This window comes from Oncorhynchus nerka, linkage group LG9a (genome assembly GCF_034236695.1).
Source record: "Oncorhynchus nerka isolate Pitt River linkage group LG9a, Oner_Uvic_2.0, whole genome shotgun sequence".
In the NCBI taxonomy this organism is placed as follows: Eukaryota; Metazoa; Chordata; class Actinopteri; order Salmoniformes; family Salmonidae; genus Oncorhynchus; species Oncorhynchus nerka.
This window is the reverse complement of record NC_088404.1, coordinates 572048-596233: the sequence shown is the minus strand read 5'-3', so window position 1 is coordinate 596233 and position 24186 is coordinate 572048. Positions and strand designations below refer to the sequence as shown.

At 41.2% G+C, this 24186-nt stretch overlaps 1 protein-coding gene across 1 annotated transcript in view; it reads right to left on the bottom strand.

The window, feature by feature from the left end:
- LOC115122664 (transient receptor potential cation channel subfamily M member 1-like) overlaps window positions 1–24186 on the bottom strand; it is a 115059-nt gene that overhangs the window by 29782 nt on the left and 61091 nt on the right. The window contains exons 20-23 of the mRNA XM_065022172.1: window positions 15132–15306; window positions 12543–12563; window positions 12297–12441; window positions 3383–3579 (exon numbers count right to left, since the gene is read on the bottom strand). Of these exons, the coding sequence (XP_064878244.1) occupies window positions 3383–3579; window positions 12297–12441; window positions 12543–12563; window positions 15132–15306 (538 nt within the window). The remainder of the gene's footprint in view (window positions 1–3382; window positions 3580–12296; window positions 12442–12542; window positions 12564–15131; window positions 15307–24186) is intronic.

Genomic DNA, 24186 nt, shown 5'->3' with positions numbered 1-24186 from the left:
TGTACCGGTACAGAGTCAATGTGGAGGTTATATACAGGGGGTACCAGTACAGAGTCAATGTGGAGGCTATATACAGGGGGTACCAGTACAGAGTCAATGTGGAGGCTATATACAGGGTGTACCGGTACAGAGTCAATGTGGAGGTTATATACAGGGGGTACCAGTACAGAGTCAATGTGGAGGCTATATACAGGGGGTACTGGTACAGAGTCAATGTGGAGGTTATATACAGGGGTACCAGTACAGAGTCAATGTGGAGGCTATATACAGGGGGTACTGGTACAGAGTCAATGTGGAGGTTATATACAGGGGTACCAGTACAGAGTCAATGTGGAGGCTATATACAGGGTGTACCGGCACAGAGTCAATGTGGAGGTTATATACAGGGGTACCAGTACAGAGTCAATGTGGAGGCTATATACAGGGGGTACCAGTACAGAGTCAATGTGGAGGCTATATACAGGGTGTACCGGTACAGAGTCAATGTGGAGGTTATATACAGGGGGTACCAGTACAGAGTCAATGTGGAGGCTATATACAGGGGGTACTGGTACAGAGTCAATGTGGAGGTTATATACAGGGGGTACCAGTACAGAGTCAATGTGGAGGTTATATACAGGGGGTACCAGTACAGAGTCATTGTGGAGGATATATACAGGGGCTACCAGTACAGAGTCAATGTGGAGGCTATATACAGGGGGTACCAGTACAGAGTCAATGTGGAGGCTATATACAGGGTATTACGGTACAGAGTCAATGTGGAGGCTATATACAGGGGGTACCAGTACAGAGTCAATGTGGAGGCTATATACAGGGGGTACCAGTACAGAGTCAATGTGGAGGCTATATACAGGGTATTACGGTACAGAGTCAATGTGGAGGCTATATACAGGGGTACTGGTACAGAGTCAATGTGGAGGCTATATACAGGGGTACCAGTACAGAGTCAATGTGGAGGCTATATACAGGGTATTACGGTACAGAGTCAATGTGGAGGCTATATACAGGGTATTACGGTACAGAGTCAATGTGGAGGCTATATACAGGGGGTACCAGTACAGAGTCAATGTGGAGGCTATATACAGGGGGTACCAGTACAGAGTCAATGTGGAGGCTATATACAGGGTATTACGGTACAGAGTCAATGTGGAGGCTATATACAGGGGGTACCAGTACAGAGTCAATGTGGAGGCTATATACAGGGGGTACTGGTACAGAGTCAATGTGGAGGTTATATACAGGGGGTACCAGTACAGAGTCAATGTGGAGGCTATATACAGGGTGTACCGGTACAGAGTCAATGTGGAGGTTATATACAGGGGGTACCAGTACAGAGTCAATGTGGAGGCTATATACAGGGGGTACTGGTACAGAGTCAATGTGGAGGTTATATACAGGGGGTACCAGTACAGAGTCAATGTGGAGGCTATATACAGGGGTACTGGTACAGAGTCAATGTGGAGGTTATATACAGGGGGTACCAGTACAGAGTCAATGTGGAGGCTATATACAGGGTGTACCGGTACAGAGTCAATGTGGAGGTTATATACAGGGGGTACCAGTAGAGAGTCAATGTGGAGGCTATATACAGGGGGTACCAGTACAGAGTCAATGTGGAGGCTATATACAGGGTGTACCGGTACAGAGTCAATGTGGAGGTTATATACAGGGGTACCAGTACAGAGTCAATGTGGAGGCTATATACAGGGGGTACTGGTACAGAGTCAATGTGGAGGTTATATACAGGGTACCAGTACAGAGTCAATGTGGAGGTTATATACAGGGGTACCAGTACAGAGTCATTGTGGAGGATATATACAGGGGCTACCAGTACAGAGTCAATGTGGAGGCTATATACAGGGGTACCAGTACAGAGTCAATGTGGAGGCTATATACAGGGTATTACGGTACAGAGTCAATGTGGAGGCTATATACAGGGGTACCAGTACAGAGTCAATGTGGAGGCTATATACAGGGGTACCAGTACAGAGTCAATGTGGAGGCTATATACAGGGTATTACGGTACAGAGTCAATGTGGAGGCTATATACAGGGGTACTGGTACAGAGTCAATGTGGAGGCTATATACAGGGGTACCAGTACAGAGTCAATGTGGAGGCTATATACAGGGTATTACGGTACAGAGTCAATGTGGAGGCTATATACAGGGTATTACGGTACAGAGTCAATGTGGAGGCTATATACAGGGGGTACCAGTACAGAGTCAATGTGGAGGCTATATACAGGGGGTACCAGTACAGAGTCAATGTGGAGGCTATATACAGGGGGTACCAGTACAGAGTCAATGTGGAGGCTATATACAGGGTATTACGGTACAGAGTCAATGTGGAGGCTATATACAGGGTATTACGGTACAGAGTCAATGTGGAGGCTATATACATGGGGTACCAGTACAGAGTCAATGTGGAGGCTATATACAGGGTATTACGGTACAGAGTCAATGTGGAGGCTATATACAGGGTGTTACGGTACAGAGTCAATGTGGAGGCTATATACAGGGTATTACGGTACAGAGTCAATGTGGAGGCTATATACAGGGTATTACGGTACAGAGTCAATGTGGAGGCTATATACAGGGGGTACCAGTACAGAGTCAATGTGGAGGCTATATACAGGGGGTACCGGTACAGAGTCAATGTGCAGGGACACCGGTTAGTCGAGGTAATTGAGGTAATATGTACATGTAGGTAGCGTTAAAATGACCATGTATAGATAATGAACAGAGAGTAGCAACAGCATAAAAGAAGGGTCTGGGTAGCCCTTTGATTAGCTGTTCAGGGTAGAAGCTGTTAATAACACTTTTTTTTACTTCTTAAATAATTGTTGGCTTGTAAGTAAGCATTTCAATGTAAGGTCTGCACATGTGACAAATAACATTTGATTTGAAATTAGACAAACTTTTATGCCTGTTTGCTTCTAAAAATGTGTGCACAGACCCCAACCAGGCAGTGTTGCAGCGTGAAGTGGGATAGGCTATATAGGATTAATAGTTTTTTGACATTGTGCGATTACTTTACCAGCTAGGAAACAAAACAGCAGAAATACTTTATTTTACTATAAATGTGATCATACTTGACTATTTTTATTCGCAAACGAGAGTAAAATGCTCGCACTGTGGAGCCCTTATGTGGTCTTGATGTGCATAGGGAAATAAACATCTTACACACCAACATCCACCCACATTTTGCAGGTGGCGGGTGTTCTTTTTAAGTCCTAAACATATTCTATTCTTATTTAAAATAAATGTGACCCAAAAATAATCCCAAAACGGTAATTTGCACTAAGGATCATTGGTGGAACTTTTAGTAAACATCCCTGACTAGGAGTTTTTTCAATGCTACTTTAATGAAAAATATACTCACTGAGTCCTCTGTCCTTCTCATTCAGATCTCCATCATTCTTCTTGGTGCAGCGAAAGCTTCTGAACAGGAGGTAGAGGTGACTGAACACGATGAGGGGCGGAGGGAGGATCGGACGGTCATGGAAGATCATAATCAGCTGATATCTCTGGAACTTCCAGATCTGGTTGGAGATGGCCTTCACCTCCATAAAAGTGTTGCTGTGGGAGAGGAGGTACAGGTCAGTAGAGTTATAGCTAACCCTGACCCTAACTAACCTTAACCCTGGCCCTAACTAACCCCTGACCCTAACTAATACTAACCCTGGCCCTAAATAACACTAACCCTGGCGCTAACTAACCCTGACCCTATCTAACCCTGGCCCTAACTAAACTTAACCCTGACCCTAACTAACCCTGACCCTAACTAATTCTAACCCTGGCCCTAACTAACACCAACCCTGGCGCTAACTAACCCTGACCCTAACTAAACTTAACCCTGACCCTAACTAACCCTGACTAACACTAACTCTGACCCTAACTCTACCTAACCTTGCAAGATGGGGGGGGAATAAGACAGATGTCTTATTTTAGATACTATTTGAAGAGGTTTTTGACGATGGCCAGAGACGAGCAACCACGTGACTAAACAGTGACCTGTGACTCACTGGTCTGATAACTCAGGCTTGTAAAAGTGGAAGTTAGCGCAAATTTTTTGCAACTTTTTGTCTGGTTCTCATATGCACGCTATTTGCATGCTCAACGCCCCTGTACGCTTCCTCGTCAATTTGCTAGGCCCCCACTAGAGAGGTAAACAAGCCAAGCTAAAGATAGGCTAGCTAGTCTAGCTAACTAAAACTGTGGGAAGAAAAACTCTGGACCTTTCTGAAACGGTGATAGAGACGACACTGACACATTGTAATGACCAATTTCGGGATTGAATTGAAATAGGAGCAACTTGAAGCATTTCAAGCCTTTGTGTGAGCGGAGGATGTATAGCTAGCTAATTCTAGTCTTCAAGAAGCTAGGGCTATTTAGATTTTGGCCACTGGATGGCAGCAGTGTGTGTGCAAAGTTTTAGACTGATGCAATGAACCATTATATGTATGTTCAAAATGTTGTATCAAGACTGCCCAAATGTGCTTAATTGGTTTATTAATAAATGTTCATAACTGTGCACCTTCCGCAAACAATAACATGGTATTATTTCAATAATTTATGAACATTTTAACATCTTGGCCACGTTCTGTTATAATCTCCACCCAGCACAGCCAGAAGAGGACTGGCCACCCCACATATGCTCTCTCTAATTCTCTCTTTCTTTCTCTCTCTCGGAGGACCTGAGCCCTAGGACCATGCCCCAGGACTACCTGACATGATGACTCCTTGCTGTCCCCAGTCCACCTGACCGTGCTGCTACTCCAGTTTCAACTGTTCTGCCTTATTATTATACGACCATGCTGGTCATTTATGAACATTTGAACATCTTGGCCATGTTCTGTTATAATCTCCACCCGGCACAGCCAGAAGAGGACTGGCCACCCCACATAGCCTGGTTCCTCTCTAGGTTTCTTCCTAGGTTTTGGCCTTTCTAGGGAGTTTTTCCTAGCCACTGTGCTTCTACACCTGCATTGCTTGCTGTTTGGGGTCTTAGGCTGGGTTTCTGTACAGCACTTTGAGATATCAGCTGATGTACGAAGGGCTTTATAAATAAATAAATTTGATTTGATTTGATTAATAGCGACTGTAAATTGGACAGTGCAGGTAGATGAACACTAATTTAAGCTTTCTGCAAACATCAGATATGTCTATGTCCTGGGAAATGTTCTTGTTACTTACAACCTCATGGTAATCGCATTAGCCTACGTCAGCTCAACCATTCCGCCGGGGGACACCGATCCCGTAGAGGTTTTAAGATAGCTAGGTGGGACAACCACATATCATAGTCATAGTAAGTACATTTTTCCTCAAAGTAGCTATCAGCAGAGTCCGTGCTAGTGGACAGCGAGTTAGTCTCAGTCCTATACAGTTCTAAAATCATTTGAATCTTTGTGGATGAAGTCCATATGTCCTATCTACCTAAACCTTCATTGATCTATATCAGGTCCTGACCTTGGTTCCTTTTTTTATATCTCTATTTTAGGTTGGTGTGAGTTGGGGTGGGCATTATATGTTTGTATTTCCATGTGTTTGGCCTGGTATGGTTCCCAATCAGAGGCAGCTGTCAATCGTTGTCTCTGATTGAGAACCATACTTAGGTAGCCTGTTCCCACCTGTGTTTGTGGGTAGTTGTTTTCTGTCTCTACATTTACATTTACATTTAAGTCATTTAGCAGACGCTCTTATCCAGAGCGACTTACAAATTGGTGCTTTCACCTTATGACATCCAGTGGAACAGCCACTTTACAATAGTGCATCTAGGTCTTTTAAGGGGGGGGGGGGGGATCATGAACACGTACCACGCTGCACCTTGGTCCTCTCCTTCTTCCACCTACGACGATCGTTACAATCTACCTACGGTACAATGACCCTAGAACTGTACTTTGACAGTAAATAATGGCACTGAGATGGATACATGTAATGTCAGAATGGAAATTATGGTGACGGTTGCAACAGTGAATTATTGATTGAAAGTTTTGTATCTGTATAAATGTAATGAGTAAGAAGTCTTTGTTTGCATGAGGTATTCGCATGATAGGCCTATAAGACATTGATTATCCTAAATAAAGTGATATAACTGCATCAGAAATGACTGGGGACAGGCAGCATGAGGGCTGAAAGAGGCATTAGAGAAAGTACTTTTACTGGAAGTACACTATGGGAACCCCACACGTAACATTGTCTTATGCTAGAACTGCTACTGTAGCATAGTATTCAAATATATTGTTACATTTAATACATTTATTCTGAATGAGGATGGGAATTACAAGTCTATAGCCTACTTTTTACCACAGTCTGCACTCTAACAATAGTATCTTTCTGTAGAGGTCACAACTCAAAATGAAAACCTGCCTATCAAATGATATTGGTCACATGAGTCGAATACAACAAGAGTAGACTTTACAGTGGAATGCTTCCTTATGAGCCCATGGGCAACAGTGTAGCGTTAAAAAGTAGACTTTACAGTGGAATGCTTCCTTATGAGCCCATGGGCAACAGTGTAGCGTTAAAAAGTAAGACAAATATAAAAAATAAACAAGTAAAACCATTAAAAAAATAACATGGCTATATAGAGGAATTACCAGGTAATAACATGGCTATATAGAGGAATTACCAGGTAATAACATGGCTATATAGAGGAATTACCAGGTAATAACATGGCTATATAGAGGAATTACCAGGTAATAACATGGCTATATAGAGGAATTACCAGGTAATAACATGGCTATATAGAGGAATTACCAGGTAATAACATGGCTATATAGAGGAATTACCAGGTAATAACATGGCTATATAGAGGAATTACCAGGTAATAACATGGCTATATACGGAGAGTACCAGGTAATAACATGGCTATACACAAGGAGAACCAGGTAATAACATGTCTATATACGAAGAGTACCAGGTAATAACATGGTTATATACAGGGAGTACCAGGTAATAACATGGTTATATACAGGGAGTACCAGGTAATAACATGGTTATATACAGGGAGTACCAGGTAATAACATGGCTATATACAGGGAGTACCAGGTAATAACATGGTTATATACGGAGAGTACCAGGTAATAACATGGCTATACACAAGGAGAACCAGGTAATAACATGTCTATATACGAAGAGTACCAGGTAATAACATGGTTATATACAGGGAGTACCAGGTAATAACATGGTTATATACGGAGAGTACCAGGTAATAACATGGTTATATACAGGGAGTACCAGGTAATAACATGGTTATATACAGGGGGTACCAGGTAATGACATGGCTATACACACGGAGAACCACGTAACAACTTCCGGCGCCGACAGAGATGGCCGCCTCGCTTCGCGTTCCTAGGAAACTATGCAGTTTTTTGTTTTTTTTAAGTGTTAATCCTTACATTAGTACCCCAGGTCATCTTAAGTTTCATTACATACAGTCGAGAAGAACTACTGAATATAAGATCAGCGTCAACTCACCATCAGTACGACCAAGAATATGATTTTCGCGACGCGGATCCTGTGTTCTGCCTTTCAACCAGGACAACGGAATGGATCCCAGCCGGCGACCCAAAAACAAACGACTCCGTAAAAGAGGGAAACGAGGCGGTCTTCTGGTCAGACTCCGGAGACGGGCACATCGTGCACCACTCCCTAGTATTCTTCTCGCCAATGTCCAGTCTCTTGACAACAAGGTTGATGAAATCCGAGCAAGGGTAGCATTCCAGAGGGACATCAGAGACTGTAACGTTCTTTGCTTCACGGAAACATGGCTCACTGGAGAGACGCTATCGGAGGCGGTGCAACCAGCGGGTTTCTCCACGCATCGCGCCAACAGAAACAAACATCTTTCTGGTAAGAAGAGGGGCGGGGGCGTATGCCTTATGGCTAACGAGACGTGGTGTGGTCACAAAAGCATACAGGAACTCAAGTCCTTCTCTTCTGATTCCTCACAATCAAATGTCGACCGCATTATCTACCAAGGGAATTATCTTCGATTATAATCACAGCCGTATATATTCCCCCGCAAGCAGACACATCGATGGCTCTGAACGAACTTTATTTGACTCTTTGCAAACTGGAATCCATATATCCGGAGGCTGCATTCATTGTAGCTGGGGATTTTAACAAGGCTAATCTGAAAACAAGACTCCCTAAATTGTATCAGCATATCGATTGCGCAACCAGGCCCTGCACCACCCTCCTTTTGGAAAAGCTGACCACGACCCCATTTTGTTGATCCCTGCCTACAGACAGAAACTAAAACAAGAAGCTCCCACGCTGAGGTCTGTTCAACGCTGGTCCGACCAATCTGATTCCACACTCCAAGACTGCTTCCATCACGTGGACTGGGATAGGTTTCGTATTGCGTCAGACAACAACATTGACGAATACGCTGATTCGGTGTGCGAGTTCATTAGAACGTGCGTTGAAGATGTCGTTCTCATAGGAACGATTAAAACATTCCCAAACCAGAAACCGTGGATTGATGGCAGCATTCGCGGGAAACTGAAAGCGCGAACCACTGCTTTTAATCAGGGCAAGGTGACCGGAAACATGACCGAATACAAACAGTGTAACTAGGTATGTGGCAGGGTCTACAGTCAGGAGCAGGATGTCTTGCTCCCAGGCAGACTAACTAACTTTTTTGCCCGCTTTGAGGACAATACAGTGCCACTGACACGGCCTGCAACCAAAACATGCGGCCTCTACTTCACTGCAGCCGAGGTGAGTAAAACATTTAAACGTGTTAACCCTCGCAAGGCTGCAGGCCCAGACGGCATCCCCAGCCGCACCCTCAGAGCATGCGCAGACCAGCTGGCTGGTGTGTTTACGGACATATTCAATCAATCCCTATCCCAGTCTGCTGTTCCCACATGCTTCAAGAGGGCCACCATTGTTCCTGTTCCCAAGAAAGCTAAGGTAACTGAGCTAAACGACTACCGCCCCGTAGCACTCACTTCCGTCATCATGAAGTGCTTTGAGAGACTAGTCAAGGACCATATCACCTCCACCCTACCTGACACCCTAGACCCACTCCAATTTGCTTACCGCCCAAATAGGTCCACAGACGATGCAATCTCAACCACGCTTCACACTGCCCTAACCCATCTGGACAAGAAGAATACCTAGGTGAGAATGCTGTTCATCGACTACAGCTCGGCATTTAACACCATAGTACCCTCCAAGCTCGTCATCAAGCTCGAGATCCTGGGTCTCGACCCCGCCCTGTGCAACTGGGTACTGGACTTCCTGACGGACCGCCCCCAGGTGGTGAGGTTAGGCAACCCCGCTGATCCTCAACACTGGGGCCCCACAAGGGTGCGTTCTGAGCCCTCTCCTGTACTCCCTGTTCACCCACGACTGCGTGGCCACGCACGCCTCCAACTCAATCATCAAGTTTGTGGACGACACAACAGTGGTAGGCTTGATTACCAACAACGACGAGACGGCCTACAGGGTCGGCCTACAGGGAGGAGGTGAGGGCCCTCGGAGTGTGGTGTCAGGAAAATAACCTCACACTCAACGTCAACAAAACTAAGGAGATGATTGTGGACTTCAGGAAACAGCAGAGGGAACACCCCCCTATCCACATCGATGGAACAGTAGTGGAGAGGGTAGCAAGTTTTAAGTTCCTCGGCATACACATCACAGACAATCTGAATTGGTCCACCCACACAGACAGCATCGTGAAGAAGGCGCAGCAGTGCCTCTTCAACCTCAGGAGGCTGAAGAAATTCGGCTTGTCACCAAAAGCACTCACAAACTTCTACAGATTCACAACCGAGAGCATCCTGGCGGGCTGTATCACCGCCTGGTACGGCAAGTGCTCCGCCCACAACCGTAAGGCTCTCCAAAGGGTAGTGTGGTCTGCACAATGCATCACCGGGGGCAAACTACCTAACCTCCAGGACACCTACACCACCCGATGTTACAGGAAGGCCATGAAGATCATCAAGGACAACAACCACCCGAGCCACTGCCTGTTCACCCCGCTACCCCGCTATCATCCAGAAGGCGAGGTCAGTACAGGTGCATCAAAGCTGGGACCGAGAGACTGAAAAACAGCTTCTATCTCAAGGCCATCGGACTGTTAAACAGCCACCACTAACATTGAGTGGCTGCTGCCAACACACTGACTCAACTCCAGCCACTTTAATAATGGGAATTGATGGGAAATGATGTAAAATATATCACTAGCCACTTTAAACAATGCTACCTAATATAATGTTTACATTATTCATCTCATATGTATACGTATATACTGTGCTCTATATCATCTACTGCATCTTTATGTAAAACATGTATCACTAGCCACTTTAACTATGCCACTTTGTTTACATACTCATCTCATATGTATATACTGTACTCGATACCATCTACTGTATATTGCCTATGCCGCTCTGTACCATCACTCATTCATATATCTTTATGTACATATTCTTTATCCCCTTACACTTGTGTGTATAAGACAGTAGTTTTGGAATTGTTAGTTAGATTACTTGTTGGTTATTACTGCATTGTCGGAACTAGAAGCACAAGCATTTCGCTTCACTCACATTAACATCTGCTAACCATGTGTATGTGACAAATACAATTTGATTGGATTTGATTTGAATAATTACTCTGAGAGCCCTCAGCCGGACACTTCGTTTACACTCATTCTTCAACATAAAGGCGTGAAACTAGGTCAAAATGCTGTGGAGACCTTGGGGAATACGTAGAAAAAGGAATCTGGCTGATAGCCCATTCACTGCTCAATAGGGACGCATCGGAACGCAGAGCTTTCAAAACATGAGTCACTTCCTGATTGGATTTTTCTCAGGCTTTCGCCTGCAATATCAGTTCTGTTATACTCACATACAATATTTTTACAGTTTTGGAAACTTTAGTGTGTTTTCTATCCTAAGCTGTCAATTATATGCATATTCTAGCATCTTGTCTTGACAAAATAGCCTGTTTACTTTGGGAACGTTATTTTTCCAAAAATGAAAATAGTGCCCCCTAGTTTCATTACTCTTCGTTGTGGGCTTGTCAGTAAGGCAAGGTCTTACACCTATTTTATTCGGCGCATTTGACAAATAAAAAAATATTTAGCTTTGATTTTTTTTGTTCATGCATTGACAGAATTAGGGGGCAGTGGGAAACTTGCCAGAAGTGAACATGGGTAGTACAAGTAGTAGCTAGCTAGAATGCATGGGTAATTCACATCATTGCCCTACTATTTAATTAAACAGAGGACATCCAAGAAGGAAATGTTCAATCTATAATTAGCTAACTAATTAAACTAACATTTATAACTAAAACATACATTTTATTAGCTAGCCAATTTCAAGTTGTTAGCAAGCAAGCTAAAGTTATTAGCTGGCTGGCTTTCTATGGGCTTAACAATGCAAGCTAAAATTAGCTATGCTAGCTAACATTAGTTCCTACTTGCTAGTCCAAGGACGGTAACGTTTAACAGGTTGCAGTTGTCTAATGTCACTCATTTTAGTGTAGATAGCTTTTTATAACGTTTTGAAAATGATGATTTATGTGCCTTATTCATGATCTTAGCAACAAACGATGTCCAAACTTAGAAGGTTTGCTTTAGCTAGCAAGCTACTGTGTTTGCTTATCCCGGAAGGGCTGGTTGGAAGCAGAAGGGCTGGTTGGAAGCAGAAGGGCTGGGGCGGTCCTATGTAAAATATTAGATCATGATTCGTTCAATTCAAATCGGGGCTATCCAACCAGCGTCGGGTGTAGCCTGGAAGTCTGAGGCCACAGCCCCTTCATTATCGATGCTTCGTGCCAACACATCAAAGCAGCCTTTCCAGACTCTCAAGTCAGAAAGACAGGTGTCAGCCAGACTAGGGACTCTGCTGTTCTAGCACCAAGGGAAGCAGGTTCCACCATTTGGGTGCCAGGACATAGAAGAGTTTTGACTGGCTTGACTAGCTAACCAACTAACCTCCGCCAAACAAAGATAGGTGTAGATCTGGCAACCTCATGAGAGTTTTCTAACGTAAAAAGTTATCTGTAGGGTGTGTAGGTGTGGTGTAGTTGTGGCCATCTCATGAGAGTTTCCTAAAGACAAAGTTATCTGTAGGGCGTGAGTTTCTGCTGTTGTTTACATGGAAGAAACAAGCCTATATCCCTGAGGTCAGACACAGTAAGTACTAATAACTTGTGTCCAACGTTTGTACTAATCTCGGAACCCAGAGTCAAATATTTCCTGCACCAGCTAGCTAGCTCTGTCACAAGAGACTAGTTGTCAACATGGCAATGTAAAAATGTTCCTGTTTTTGTCAACTTACTTGAAGACAGCAATCAACAGGTTGACCAGCAGGATGTTGGCCACCAGTAAATAACAGGCCATGATGGCTGGGGTCAGCCAGGCTCCAGGGATACATGGAGGCAGCTTCTTACCATCCTCATCGTACAGGTTCTCACCACACGGCGCTAGGAGGTTAGCGGAAGAAGAACAAGAATGCTTTTCTATTCAAAATAACACTCTCCACATTGCCACTTTGAAAATATACAACTTATTGAAGAATACTCACGGTTGATTTCCATTGCATAGACTTGAAGCAGTTCCAGAAATAAGGAAATAAAGACAGAGAGGCAGAATAAAAAGACATGAATACAAAGACAACAACATACTTATGTCATGGTCAAGACCAGGTGCACGTGAAGTCAAAGACTGTCCTTTGCTGCTAAGAGACCAGGTGAAGTCAAAGACTGTCTTGTGCTGCTGGGAGACCAGGTGAAGTCAAAGACTGTCCTTTGCTGCTGGGAGACCAGGTGAAGTCAAAGACTGTCCTAAGCTGCTGAAAGACCAGGTGAAGTCAAAGACTGTCCTAAGCTGCTGAAAGACCAGGTGAAGACAAAGACGGTCCTAAGCTGCTGAAAGACCAGGGAAGACAAAGACTGTCCTAAGCTGCTGAAAGACCAGGTGAATACAAAGACTGTCCTGTGCCCGTGGGAGACCAGGTGAAGACAAAGACTGTCCTAAGCTGCTGAAAGACCAGTGAAGACAAAGACTGTCCTGTGCTGCTGAAAGACCAGGTGAAGACAAAGACCGTCCTAAGCTGCTGAAAGACCAGGTGATGACAAAGACTGTCCTAAGCTGCTGAAAGACCAGGTGAAGACAAAGACGGTCCTAAGCTGCTGAAAGACCAGGTGAAGACAAAGACTGTCCTGTGCTGCTGGGAGACCAGGTGAAGACAAAGACTGTCCTGTGCTACTGGGAGACCAGGTGAAGACAAAGACTGTCATGTGCTGCTGAAAGACCACGTGAAGTCAAAGACTGTCCTAAGTTGCTGAAAGACAAGGTGAAGACAAAGACGGTCCTAAGCTGCTGAAAGACCAGGTGAAGTCGAAGACTGTCCTGTGCTGCTGGTAGACCAGGTGAAGTCATAGACTGTCCTAAGCTGCTGAAAGACCAGGTGAAGACAAAGACTGTCCTGTTCTGCTGAAAGACCAATGAAGTCAAAGACTGTCCTAAGCTGCTGGGAGACCAGGTGTAGTCAGACTGTCCTAAGCTGCTGAAAGACCAGGTGAAGACAAAGACTGTCCTGTGCTGCTGAAAGACCAGGTGAAGACAAATACTGTCCTGTGCCGCTGAAAGACCAGGTGAAGACAAAGACTGTCCTAAGCTGCTGAAAGACCAGGTGAAGACAAAGACTGTCCTAAGCTGCTGGAAGACCAGGTGAAGACAAAGACTGTCCTAAGCTGCTGAAAGACCAGGTGAAGACAAAGACTGTCCTGTGCTGCTGAAAGACCAGGTGAAGACAAAGACTGTCCTAAGCTGCTGAAAGACCAGGTGATGACAAAGACTGTCCTGTGCTGCTGAAAGACCAGGTGAATTCAAAGACTGTCCTGTGCTGCTGAAAGACCAGGTGAATTCAAAGACTGTCCTAAGCTGCTGAAAGACCAGGTGAAGACAAAGACGGTCCTAAGCTGCTGAAAGACCAGGTGAAGACAAAGACTGTCCTGTGCTGCTGGGAGACCAGGTGAGAGACAAAGACTGTCCTGTGCTACTGGGAGACCAGGTGAAGACAAAGACTGTCATGTGCTGCTGAATGACCACGTGAAGTCAAAGACTGTCCTAAGTTGCTGAAAGACAAGGTGAAGACAAAGACGGTCCTAAGCTGCTGAAAGACCAGGTGAAGTCGAAGACTGTCCTGTGCTGCTGGTAGACCAGGTGAAGTCATAGACTGTCCTAAGCTGCTGAAAGACCAGGTGAAGACAAAGACTGTCCTGTTCTGCTGAAAGACCAATGAAGTCAAAGACTGTCCTAAGCTGCTGAAAGACCAGGTGAAGACAAAGACTGTCCTGTGCTGCTGAAAGACCAGGTGAAGACAAATACTGTCCTGTGCCGCTGAAAGACCAGGTGAAGACAAAGACTGTCCTAAGCTGCTGAAAGACCAGGTGAAGACAAAGACTGTCCTAAGCCGCTGAAAGACCAGGTGAAGACAAAGACTGTCCTAAGCTGCTGAAAGACCAGGTGAAGACAAAGACTGTCCTGTGCTGCTGAAAGACCAGGTGAATTCAAAGACTGTCCTGTGCTGCTGAAAGACCAGGGGAAGACAAAGACCGTCCTAAGCTGCTGAAAGACCAGGTGAAGACAAAGACTGTCTTGTGCTGTTGAAAGACCAGTGAAGACAAAGACTGTCCTAAGCTGCTGGGAGACCAGGTGAAGTCAAAGACTGTCCTAAGCTGCTGAAAGACCAGGTGAAGACAAAGACTGTCCTAAGCTGCTGAAAGACCAGGGAAGACAAAGACTGTCCTAAGCTGCTGGGAGACCAGGTGAAGTCAAAGACTGTCCTAAGCTGCTGAAAGACCAGTGAAGACAAAGACTGTCCTAAGCTGCTGAAAGACCAGGTGAAGACAAAGACTCTCCTGCTGCTGAAAGACCAGGTGAAGACAAAGACTGTCCTGTGCTGCTGGGAGACCAGGTGAAGACAAAGACTGTCCTAAGCTGCTGAAAGACTAGGTGAAGACAAAGACTGTCCTGTGCTACTGGGAGACCAGGTGAAGTCAAAAACACATTATGGATAAATACAGGACAGATCAAAACATGGGCAAACAGGACAGATCATCTGCCCGTGAAACAGGAAACAGAATCTTACTATAAATCTGAGTCTTACGGTCGATCGAGTCAGCAAACACCTCTCCATAGATCATCCAGTAGGGCATGTAGAAGATGTTTCTGGCCAAACGCCATGTTGGCTCCTCATCAGGGTGCAAGATGGCCTGCCGCGACACCCCGAAACTCATCAACACCACCAACATGATTATCACGAAGTACAGCATGTCGATCATCTACAGAACATAGAACACAGAACATAGCATGTTAATATTCTAATATAGAACACAGCACGTTAATCATTCTAATATAGAACACAGCATGTTAATATTCTAATATAGAACACAGCATGTTAATCATTCTAATATAGGACACAGCATGTTAATCATTCTAATATAGAACACAGCATGTTAATCATTCTAATATAGAATACAGCATGTTAATCATTCTAATATAGAATACAGCATGTTAATCATTCTAATATAGAACATAGAACACAGCATGTTAATCATTCTAATATAGAACACAGCATGTTAATCATTCTAATATAGAACACAGCATGCTAATCATTCTAATATAGAACACAGCATGTTAATCATTCTAATATAGAACACAGCATGTTAATCATTCTAATATAGAATACAGCATGTTAATCATTCTAATATAGAACACAGCATGTTAATCATTCTAATATAGAACACAGCATGTTAATCATTCTAATATACAACACAGCATGTTAATCATTCTAATATAGAATACAGCATGCTAATCATTCTAATATACAACACAGCATGTTAATCATTCTAATATAGAACACAGCATGTTAATCATTCTAATATAGAACACAGCATGTTAATCATTCTAATATAGAACACAGCATGTTAATCATTCTAATATAGAACACAGCATGTTAATCATTCTAATATAGAACACAGCATGTTAATCATTCTAATATAGAACACAGCATGTTAATCATTCTAATATAGGACACAGCATGTTAATCATTCTAATAATCAACACAGCATGTTAATCATTCTAATATACAACACAGCATGTTAATCATTCTAATATAGAACACAGCATGTTAATCATTCTAATATAGAATACAGCATGTTAATCATTCTAATATAGAACACAGCATGTTAATCATTCTAATCTACAACACAGCATGTTAATCATTCTAATATAGAACACAGCATGTTAATCATTCTAATATAGAATACAGCATGTTAATCATTCTAATATAGAACACAGCATGTTAATCATTCTAATCTACAACACAGCATGCTAATCATTCTAATATAGAATACAGCATGTTAATCATTCTAATAATCAACACAGCATGTTAATCATTCTAATATAGAACACAGCATGTTAATCATTCTAATATAGAACACAGCATGTTAATCATTCTAATATAGAACACAGCATGTTAATCATTCTAATATAGGACACAGCATGTTAATCATTCTAATATAGAACACAGCATGTTAATCATTCTAATATAGAATACAGCATGTTAATCATTCTAATATAGAACACAGCATGTTAATCATTCTAATATACAACACAGCATGTTAATCATTCTAATAATCAACACAGCATGTTAATCATTCTAATATAGAATACAGCATGTTAATCATTATAATATAGAATACAGCATGTTAATCATTATAATATAGAATACAGCATGTTAATCATTCTAATATAGGACACAGCATGTTAATCATTCTAATATAGAATACAGCATGTTAATCATTCTAATATAGAACACAGCATGTTAATCATTCTAATATAGAACACAGCATGTTAATCATTCTAATATAGAACACAGCATGTTAATCATTCTAATATAGAATACAGCATGTTAATCATTCTAATATAGAATACAGCATGTTAATCATTCTAATAATCAACACAGCATGTTAATCATTCTAATATAGAACACAGCATGTTAATCATTCTAATATAGAACACAGCATGTTAATCATTCTAATATAGGACACAGCATGTTAATCATTCTAATATAGAACACAGCATGTTAATCATTCTAATATAGAACACAGCATGTTAATCATTCTAATATAGGACACAGCATGTTAATCATTCTAATATAGAACACAGCATGTTAATCATTCTAATATAGAACACAGCATGTTAATCATTCTAATATAGAACACAGCATGTTAATCATTCTAATATAGAACACAGCATGTTAATCATTCTAATATAGAACACAGCATGTTAATCATTCTAATATAGAATACAGCATGTTAATCATTCTAATATAGAACACAGCATGTTAATCATTCTAATATAGAATACAGCATGTTAATCATTCTAATAATCAACACAGCATGTTAATCATTCTAATATAGGACACAGCATGTTAATCATTCTAATATAGAACACAGCATGTTAATCATTCTAATATAGAACACAGCATGTTAATCATTTTAATATACAACACAGCATGTTAATCATTCTAATAATCAACACAGCATGTTAATCATTCTAATATAGGACACAGCATGTTAATCATTCTAATATAGAACACAGCATGTTAATCATTCTAATATAGAACACAGCATGTTAATCATTTTAATATACAACACAGCATGTTAATCATTCTAATATAGAACACAGCATGTTAATCATTCTAATATAGAATACAGCATGTTAATCATTTTAATATAGAACACAGCATGTTAATCATTGTAATATAGAACACAGCATGTTAATCATTCTAATATAGAACACAGCATGTTAATCATTCTACTATAGAACACAGCATGTTAATCATTCTAATATAGAACACAGCATGTTAATCATTCTAATAATCAACACAGCATGTTAATCATTCTAATATAGAATACAGCATGTTAATCATTCTAATATAGAACACAGCATGTTAATCATTCTAATATAGAACACAGCATGTTAATCATTCTAATATAATATAGAACACAGCATGTTAATCATTCTAATAATCAACACAGCATGTTAATCATTCTAATATAGAATACAGCATGTTAATCATTCTAATATAGAACACAGCATGTTAATCATTCTAATATAGAATACAGCATGTTAATCATTCTAATATAGAACACAGCATGTTAATCATTTTAATATACAACACAGCATGTTAATCATTCTAATATAGAACACAGCATGTTAATCATTCTAATATAGAACACAGCATGTTAATCATTCTAATATAGAACACAGCATGTTAATCATTCTAATATAGGACACAGCATGTTAATCATTCTAATATAGAATACAGCATGTTAATCATTCTAATATAGAATACAGCATGTTAATCATTCTAATATACAACACAGCATGTTAATCATTCTAATATAGAACACAGCATGTTAATCATTCTAATATAGAACACAGCATGTTAATCATTCTAATATAGAACACAGCATGTTAATCATTCTAATATAGAACACAGCATGTTAATCATTCTAATATAGAACAAAGAACACAGCATGTTAATCATTCTAATATAGAACACAGCATGTTAATCATTCTAATATAGAACACAGCATGTTAATCATTCTAATATAGAACACAGCATGTTAATCATTCTAATATAGAACACAGCATGTTAATCATTCTAATATAGAACACAGCATGTTAATCATTCTAATATAGAACACAGCATGTTAATCATTCTAATATAGAACACAGCATGTTAATCATTCTAATATAGAACACAGCATGTTAATCATTCTAATATAGAACACAGCATGTTAATCATTCTAATATAGAACACAGCATGTTAATCATTCTAATATAGAACACAGCATGTTAATCATTCTAATATACAACACAGCATGTTAATCATTCTAATATAGAATACAGCATGTTAATCATTCTAATATAGAACACAGCATGTTAATCATTCTAATATACAACACAGCATGTTAATCATTCTAATATAGAACAAAGAACACAGCATGTTAATCATTCTAATATAGAACACAGCATGTTAATCATTCTAATATAGAACACAGCATGTTAATCATTCTAATATAGAACAAAGAACACAGCATGTTAATCATTCTAATATAGAACAAAGAACACAGCATGTTAATCATTCTAATATAGAACAAAGAACACAGCATGTTAATCATTCTAATATAGAACAAAGAACACAGCATGTTAATCATTCTAATATAGAACACAGCATGTTAATCATTCTAATATAGAACAAAGAATCACAATATAGAACATGTTAATCATTCTAATATAGAACACAGCATGTTAATCATTCTAATATAGAACACAGCATGTTAATCATTCTAATATAGAACACAGCATGTTAATCATTCTAATATAGAACACAGCATGTTAATCATTCTAATAATCAACACAGCATGTTAATCATTCTAATAATCAACACAGCATGTTAATCATTCTAATATAGAACACAGCATGTTAATCATTCTAATATAGAATACAGCATGTTAATCATTCTAATATACAACACAGCATGTTAATCATTCTAATATAGAACAAAGAACACAGCATGTTAATCATTCTAATATAGAACATAGAACACAGCATGTTAATCATTCTAATATAGAACATAGAACACAGCACGTTAATCATTCTAATATAGAACACAGCATGTTAATCATTCTAATATAGAACACAGCATGTTAATCATTCTAATATAGAATACAGCATGTTAATCATTCTAATAATCAACACAGCATGTTAATCATTCTAATATAGGACACAGCATGTTAATCATTCTAATATAGAACACAGCATGTTAATCATTCTAATATAGAACACAGCATGTTAATCATTTTAATATACAACACAGCATGTTAATCATTCTAATATAGAACACAGCATGTTAATCATTCTAATATAGAATACAGCATGTTAATCATTTTAATATAGAACACAGCATGTTAATCATTCTAATATAGAACACAGCATGTTAATCATTCTAATATAGAACACAGCATGTTAATCATTCTAATATAGAACACAGCATGTTAATCATTCTAATATAGAACACAACATGTTAATCATTCTAATAATCAACACAGCATGTTAATCATTCTAATATAGGACACAGCATGTTAATCATTCTAATATAGGACACAGCATGTTAATCATTCTAATATAGAACACAGCATGTTAATCATTCTAATATAGAACACAGCATGTTAATCATTCTAATAATCAACACAGCATGTTAATCATTCTAATATAGAATACAGCATGTTAATCATTCTAATATAGAACACAGCATGTTAATCATTCTAATATAGAACACAGCATGTTAATCATTCTAATATAGAACACAGCATGTTAATCATTCTAATATAGAACACAGCATGTTAATCATTCTAATATAGGACACAGCATGTTAATCATTCTAATATAGAATACAGCATGTTAATCATTCTAATATAGAACACAGCATGTTAATCATTCTAATATACAAATCATTCTAATATAGCAGCATGTTAATCATTCTAATATAGAACACAGCATGTTAATCATTCTAATATAGAACACAGCATGTTAATCATTCTAATATAGAACACAGCATGTTAATCATTCTAATATAGAACAAAGAACACAGCATGTTAATCATTCTAATATAGAACACAGCATGTTAATCATTCTAATATAGAACACAGCATGTTAATCATTCTAATATAGAACACAGCATGTTAATCATTCTAATATAGAACACAGCATGTTAATCATTCTAATATAGAACACAGCATGTTAATCATTCTAATATACAACACAGCATGTTAATCATTCTAATATAGAATACAGCATGTTAATCATTCTAATATAGAACACAGCATGTTAATCATTCTAATATAGAACACAGCATGTTAATCATTCTAATATAGAACACAGCATGTTAATCATTCTAATATAGAACAAAGAACACAGCATGTTAATCATTCTAATATAGAACACAGCATGTTAATCATTCTAATATAGAACACAGCATGTTAATCATTCTAATATAGAACAAATATAGAAGAACACAGCATGTTAATCATTCTAATATAGAACAAAGAACACAGCATGTTAATCATTCTAATATAGAACACAGCATGTTAATCATTCTAATATAGAACAAAGAACACAGCATGTTAATCATTCTAATATAGAACACAGCATGTTAATCATTCTAATATAGAACACAGCATGTTAATCATTCTAATATAGAACACAGCATGTTAATCATTCTAATATAGAACACAGCATGTTAATCATTCTAATAATCAACACAGCATGTTAATCATTCTAATAATCAACACAGCATGTTAATCATTCTAATATAGAACACAGCATGTTAATCATTCTAATATAGAATACAGCATGTTAATCATTCTAATATACAACACAGCATGTTAATCATTCTAATATAGAACAAAGAACACAGCATGTTAATCATTCTAATATAGAACATATAACACAGCATGTTAATCATTCTAATATAGAACATAGAACACAGCACGTTAATCATTCTAATATAGAACACAGCATGTTAATCATTCTAATAATCAACACAGCATGTTAATCATTCTAATATAGAACACAGCATGTTAATCATTCTAATATAGAACATAGCATGTTAATCATTCTAATATAGAACACAGCATGTTAATCATTCTAATATAGAACATAGAACACAGCATGTGAATCATTCTAATATAGAACATAGAACACAGCATGTCAGTAATTCTAATATAGAACACAGCATGTCAGTCATTCTAATATAGAACACAGCATGTTAATCATTCTAATATAGAACAAAGAACACAGGATGTCAGTAATTCTAATATAGAACATAGAACACAGCATGTCAGTAATTCTAATATAGAACATAGAACACAGCATGTTAATAATTCTAATATAGAACATAGAACACAGCATGTTAATCATTCTAATATAGAACATGGAACACAGCATGTTAATCATTATAATTTGGAACATAGAATGTCAGTCATCTGGAATAAATTATTTGTAATTAAGCCAATGGGATGCCATTATTTGTTTTGTTTCTAACGTGTCCTCAACATTTGGAGCAGTACCCTCCTCCCCTTCCTCCTCTGGTATCTTCAGAGGTAGTAGGCCTCAAGACAAGCAGACTGACTGTCACGTTCTGACCTTTACTTCCTTTGTTTTGTATTTATTTAGTATGGTCAGGGTGTGAGTTGGGTGGGCAGTCTATGTTTGTTTTTCTAGGTTTTGGGACTTTCTATGTTTCGGCCTAGTATGGTTCTCAATCAGAGGCAGGTGTCATTGGTTGTCTCTGATTGAGAATCATACTTAGGTAGCCTGGGTTTCACTGTGTGTTTGTGGGTGATTGTTCCTGTCTCTGTGTTTGCACCAGATAGGACTGTTTAGGTTTTCGCACATTTATTGTTTTGTTAGTTATTTCATGTCTAGTTCCTTTATTAAAGAACATGAATAACCACCACCCTGCATTTTGGTCCGCTTCTCCTTCACCACAGGAAAACCCTTACAGAATCACCCACCACAACAGGACCAAGCGGTGTGGTAACGGGCAACAGCAACAGCGGCGCAAAGAGGAATGGACATGGGACGATGTATTGGATGGGAAGGGTTGCTACACCTGGGAGGAGATCCTGGCGGGAAAGGATCGCCTTCCATGGGAACAGGTGGAGGCAGCTAGGAGAGCAGAGGCAGCCGGAGAGAGGAGCCGGCGATATGAGGGAACACAGCTGGCAAGGAAGCCCGAGAGGCAGCCCCAAAAATGTCTTGGCGGGAGGCACACAGGAAGTGTGGCGAAGCCAGGTAGGAGACCTGCGCCAACTTCCTGTGCGAGAGAGACCGGGCAGGCACCGTGTTATGCTGTGAAGCGCACGGTGTCCCCAGTGCGGTGCATAGCCCGGTGCGGTACATTCCAGCTCCGCGTATCGGCCGGGCTAGAGTGGGCGTCGAGCCAAGTGCCATGAAGCCGGCTCTACGCATCTGGTCTCCAGTGCGTCTCCTTGGGCCGGCTTACATGGCACCAGCCTTGCGCATGGTGTCCCCGGTTCGCCTGCATAGCCCAGTGCGGGCTATTCCACCTCGCCGCACTGGCAGGGTGACCGGGAGCATGCAACCAGTAGGGTTGGGCAGGCTCGGTGCTCAAGAGCTCCAGTGCGCCTGCACGGTCCGGTCTATCCGTCACCACCTCCACGCACCAGCCCTCCGGTGGCAGCCCCCCGCACCAAGCTGTCTCTCCGGCTCAGCCTTACAGGGGCTCCCGCCTGTCCAGCGCTGCCAGAGCCTTCCTCCTCTCCAGTGCTGTCTGAGTCTCCCGCCTCTCCAGCGCTGCCAGAGCCTTCCTCCTCCCCAGCGCAGCCGGAGTCTCCCGCCTGTTCGGCGCAACCAGAGCTCCCGCCCCTCAGGCCAGAGGCGCAGGAGCCCCTCATTCCAGAGGCGCCAGAGCTCTTTAGTCCAGCGCTGCCAGAGCCTTCCTCTCCAGCGTTGCCGGAGCTTCCCGTCTGCCCAACGCCATCTGAGCTACCCGTCTCTCCAGCGTTGCCGGAGCCTCCCGTCTGCCCAGCGCCGCCTGAGCCACCCGTCTGCCCAGCGCCGCCTGAGCCGCCCGTCTGCCCAGCGCCGCCTGAGCCGCCCGGCGCCGCCAGTGCCGCCCGTCTGCCCGGCGCCGCCAGTGCCGCCCGTCTGCCCGGCGCCGCCAGTGCCGCCAGTCAGCCAGGACCCGCCAGTGCCGCCAGTCAGCCAGGGGCCGCCAGTGCCGCCAGTCAGCCAGGGGCCGCCAGTGCCGCCAGTCAGCCAGGGGCCGCCAGAACCCCTCAGCCCAGAGGCGCCAGAGCCCCTCAGCCCAGAGGCGGACAGACGCCCACCCAGACCCTCCCCTATAGGTCAAGGTTTTGCGGCCGGAGTCCGCACCTTTGGGGGGAGGTACTGTCACGTTCTGACCTTTATTTCCTTTGTTTTGTATTTATTTAGTATGGTCAGGGCGTGAGTTGGGTGGGCAGTCTATGTTTGTTTTTCTAGGTTTTGGCAATTTCTATGTTTCGGCCTAGTATGGTTCTCAATCAGAGGCAGGTGTCATTGGTTGTCTCTGATTGAGAATC